Genomic DNA, 4,469 nt, shown 5'->3' on the forward strand with positions numbered 1-4,469 from the left:
GGGGCGGGCAGGGGGCAGTGCGGGTGGGCGGGCTGTCTTCTACATCTGGCACCTGCACACAGCTGAGGCCGAGCCCAGAGGCGGATGCTTGCTCCCCTCCCCCTCCTTCCTGCACCCCTCCCCTCCTTCCACTCATCCTGGGACACTCTTTCCTCTGCTGGAGGCTTTGGCAAATATTTAAAGGGGCAGTTAGGGGGGCCAAGGAGGGTGGTGGGAGCAAATATTTCCTTCCCTCTCTCCTCCTCTGAGCTTTTCAGGGCCTCCCAGCTCAGAGGCCAGGCTGTTGTACAACCTTGAGGCTGAGGACCTCCAGCTGGAGAGAGTCCTGATGGGACAGGAGAGCCTGCCAGGGCTGGAGCGGTGGGGGCTGGCTCACGATCAAAGGGCAGGGACAAGGTGTGAGGAGCCCGGGGCTGAGGGTAGGGATTGGGGTGACATTTTAGAGTTAAAGTACAGCTGGCTCTCTGTATCCATGGGTTTTGCATCTGCCAATTCAGCCAAAAATACATGGAAAGTATTTGGGGGAAAAAATTGCGTCTGTACTGAACATGTACAGACTTTTTTCCTTGTCGTGGATTCCCCACACAAGACAGTATAATGACTATTTACATATCATTTACATTGTATTAAGTATTATAAGTCATCTAGAGATGATTCAAAGCAGGTTGTATGTAAATACTCCCTGCTTGTTCATATAAGGGACTTGAGCATCTATAGATTTTGTATCCAGTGGGGAAGGTGGTGGCTGGAACCAGTCCCTGGGGATAAAAAGGGATGGCTTCCTCCAAGGACAAGGGAATCCAGCCAAGAGAGGGAGGTGAGGGCAGCTCTGGCTCACACACTCCTGAATGTTTAAAGGGGATGGGACTTTATAGACTACCTGGCTCAGCAAGTGACAAGGAGCCCCAGAGAAAGGGCACAGCCAAACCACATATTTGACTTAGAGCACAGAGAGCTGGCTTTGGTGAAAGAGGTGAGGCAGAGACAGGGGGGACAGCTAGGATCTGAGGGTTTTAAGAAGTGCGGAAGGGAAGGGTGACAGGAAGGCAGGGAGTGAGTAGGCTGATCTAAGGGCAAGAAGAATGGGACCACACCCAGCCCTGTGCCAGGCTGTCCCAGCCTAAGAAAGTGGTGTCAGGAATCTACCAGTAGAATCCTCAGTGTACAGACAAGCCCAGAGCAAAGAATGAAACACCGTCCACCTTTGAGTAAGCTTCCTCCCAGCAGGGCAGAGCTTCCAGATTTTGGAGAATGACAGACAGAGAGTCTGAGGTTAGGTTAGGGCCATGCGGGGAGAAGTGAGGTAAGGTAAAGAGGAATCTGACCCCTTCCAAGTGATGTCAATGTCCCTTCTGCCTTTGCTGAGCCTTCTCTGCTTCTACAGCCACTGCTCCTCTGCCTTCCTCCTGGAGTTCACCCTTGAGCTTGGGGACATTCTGTTGGGAATGGGACGGTCAGACCCTTGGCTGCCTGAGAGGTTTGGCCTGGCAGGAGAAGAATGAAGCCACAGGGCTGCAGGGCAGGTGCCAGCAAGAAAGGCAGGCACACCAGGAAGACACCCACAGTGAGGGCTGCAGGTGGCCTAAGGGCAAGTTTACTCAGCTCACCCAGCTTTGCTCTTGCTGGGGCCAAGAGGACTCAGGTGCCAAGGCCAAGGGCCCTTGGGGGCTCTTGCATCTGGCTTATCAGGGCCTTGGCTCTGGAGAGCCAGGAACAAACAGTCTTCAAAGCCGATGGCTTGGCTGGCACACAGGAGACCTGGTCCTTCACCTCTGTCCCCTCCCTGCGGGCACATATAAGATCCTGGTCACACCTGGAGGATGCAGAGAGGAGTGAGCCTACGGCAAGATGGACATGGGCAGCAAAGAGGTCTTGATGGAGAGCCCACCGGTGAGTGTGGTTGCGTGTGTGCGTGCACGCATGTGTGCAGATACTGGGCCTTGCCTCCTCCTTCTTCCCTGGACCTGTTTCCTTAGCCAGTTTTATTCACCCAACTAGCCTAGGATTGGACTAAGTTAGGATGGGGACACCAAGGACCTCGCTTCTAAGTATCTATGGGCTTGTTGGAATACAGGCCACGCCCTCCAAGAAGCCTTCTCTGATCTCCTGAGCCTCCCTCTACAAATCCGTAACGTTGGCTGTATAACCCTAAGAGGAGGTGGGAGTGTCCAGCTTGTACAGGGACGGGAGCAGGTGGGCAGTGGGCAAGGGGAGGCCACATAGTGGGGCTGGATGGGATGGGCCTCATGCTTGTCTCTCTGGCTGCCCCACCTCTTTAGGACTACTCAGCAGCTCCCCGGGGCCAGTTCCGCATCCCCTGCTGCCCGGTGCACCTCAAACGCCTTCTCATCGTGGTTGTGGTGGTGGTCCTTGTGGTGGTGGTGATTGTAGGGGCCCTGCTCATGGGTCTTCACATGAGCCAGAAACACACTGAGATGGTGAGCAGGCCTGGGATGGGGTGGGCAGTGGGCACGGGAGGGGCTGGGAGGGCTGGGCAGGAGGAAATCACCCAGGGGAATGGCAGAGACTACTCCATTCCATAGCTTGGGAGGACAGGGGCAGGAATAGCATGGCAAACCTGCTCCACAATGTGACAGCCCATTCTCTCCAGCACCTGGTTCTGCTCACCTCTCTGAGCTCTCAGGAAAGAAGAAATTCCATTTAACTAAAGGAGACGAGGGTGGGCACAGGGGCAGAAAGGCTGAGAGGGCAAAGAGGACTACCAGGTACCACTCTGCCCCCGCCCAGGTTCTCGAGATGAGCATTGGGGCACCGGAAGCTCAGCAACGCCTGGCCCTGAGTGAACTCATGGGTACCACTGCCACCTTCTCCATCAGCTCCACTGGCATGGTTGTGTATGACTACCAGCGGGTGGGTATGCCTGGACCTTCTGACTTGGGGGACTAATGACAAGACCTTCTTAGAGGTACCCAGCTGGACCACTTCACCGCACCCATCTGTCCCCATCCCTTAGCCCTTTTGGCTCACCCAGGCTGCCCGAATCCACATTCTAATGTGACTCCATGCCCAACTTAGACAGCTGGCTGAGGACCAGGTTAGGGGGCCTCCCAGAATGACCTCTTGCATTCCATGCCCAGCTCCTGACTGCCTATAAACCTGCCCCGGGAACCTGCTGCTACATCATGAGGATGGCTCCGGAGAGCATCCCTAGTCTTGAGGCTCTTGCTAGAAAATTCCAGAACTTACAGGTGGGTGTGTGGGTGAAAGGAGTGGGCTTCCAGGGGTGCGGAGTGGTTGAGATGATGGCTCTTTGTCATCTGCAAAGTACTGCTTCTTAGGGCCTGCCAGGTGAGTGCCTGCTTTGCACTGACTTGTGCCACACCCTCCCATACCACCTGTGGCTTCTGATTCCAGCACAGCATTGGTGAGGACACTGAGGCTCACAGAGGTCGGGTGATGTGTGTCTCACAATAAGGGCTGCAGGAGAGGCAGAAACTCAGGCTCCAGCTTCGGTGCTCTTTCCAGGGCAAGCCCACTGCAGCTGGCTCTAAGCTGGGCCAGGAGGAGGGACGGGAAGAGGGCTCTCCAGCCTCCCCGGGAGAAGACCTGGCTTTCCTGGGGCTCGCCGTGCGCACCCTGTGCGGAGAGGTGCCTCTCTACTACATCTAGACTCCGAGGGTGAGCAGGTGCGGCTGCCAGGGCCCCTGAGCAGTAGCAGGGAGGGCTTGGGCCACCTGCCGTGTCAACTGATCAGGCACCAGGGGACCCAGTGCTGGCGATTTGGGGAGCTCGGAGAAGGGAAGGCTCACAGCCTCCTGCCCCTGCGGCAGACGGGTGGATGGCTCCCCAGTCCCTCTCCCTCCCCGGATAAACAACATTCCTTTGCTTCACAGCGACCGTGGAGGCCACAGTGAAGAGGAAAGATTCTCACGCACAGGGTCTTTTGCAGACAGGCTCCTGTCCACGCGCAAAGGGTTGACTCTGGAGAAAGGGAGCTGCCGGAGAGGGTGGGAGGGGGCAGAGGAGAGGTGGCTTCTATGGGCCTGGGGACTCCTACCACAAAAGAATAAAGCAGCTTGATTAAAAAACAAAGCATCCAACTTCGCTCTTCTGACACCTGCTCAGCCCTGCTCTTGGCGGGGGCCAGCTAGGGGAGAGGAGGGCTTTGCGGGAGCAGAAGGGGCTTTGCCACGTCCTCTCTGTACCAGAGTGCTGGGGATTCGGTCTGCCCCGAGTGGGGCACCAAGCAGCAGCCAGGAGGGGACCCCGGAGGCATCCACGGGCGTGAGGCGCCCTCCAGTGGCTTGTCAGCTTGAAGGAACAGAGACAGAGACAGCGAGAGAGACCGCAAGACAGAGACACCCAGGGCGAGAAGGGAGAGAGCGAGGTCCGAGCAAAGGAGCGACGAGAGGCGCCGGCTGAGACGCCGAGCGCGGACCGAGGGACGAGGCGCAGGGGCGGCGCGACCGGCCTGACAGCGTGTCCCGCCGCCCACCGGGGCTCGGGCC

At 57.3% G+C, this 4,469-nt stretch overlaps 1 protein-coding gene across 2 annotated transcripts; it reads left to right on the forward strand.

Annotated features, from left to right (window-relative positions):
* Nucleotides 1-1,780: 1,780 nt before the first annotated feature.
* Sftpc (surfactant protein C) lies at nucleotides 1,781-4,053 on the forward strand. Of its 2 annotated transcripts, none has more exons than XM_005373651.2 (6): nucleotides 1,781-1,890; nucleotides 2,280-2,438; nucleotides 2,749-2,871; nucleotides 3,099-3,209; nucleotides 3,487-3,647; nucleotides 3,855-4,053. In XM_005373651.2, exons 1-5 carry the CDS (start codon nucleotides 1,849-1,851, stop codon nucleotides 3,628-3,630), a joined length of 579 nt encoding a protein of 192 aa, XP_005373708.1. In that variant the 5' UTR covers nucleotides 1,781-1,848; the 3' UTR covers nucleotides 3,631-3,647; nucleotides 3,855-4,053. The 2 variants fall into 2 exon arrangements, with proteins under 2 accessions (XP_005373708.1, XP_005373709.1); XM_005373652.2 differs by having other exon boundaries at nucleotides 3,487-3,639.
* Nucleotides 4,054-4,469: the final 416 nt, after the last annotated feature.

The sequence above is a fragment of the Chinchilla lanigera genome, unplaced genomic scaffold (genome assembly GCF_000276665.1).
Source record: "Chinchilla lanigera isolate Chin_1 unplaced genomic scaffold, ChiLan1.0 scaffold00002, whole genome shotgun sequence".
Taxonomy (NCBI): Eukaryota; Metazoa; Chordata; class Mammalia; order Rodentia; family Chinchillidae; genus Chinchilla; species Chinchilla lanigera.

Excerpts from the sequence above, each read along its gene's own strand:
- Sftpc (XM_005373651.2), top strand. The coding sequence starts at position 1,849 with ATGGACATGGGCAGCAAAGAGGTCTTGATGGAGAGCCCACCG. Across the intron at positions 2,439-2,748 it reads GCCAGAAACACACTGAGATG|GTTCTCGAGATGAGCATTGG; the intron begins GTGAGCAGGCCT and ends GCCCCCGCCCAG. Across the intron at positions 3,210-3,486 it reads GAAAATTCCAGAACTTACAG|GGCAAGCCCACTGCAGCTGG; the intron begins GTGGGTGTGTGG and ends TGCTCTTTCCAG.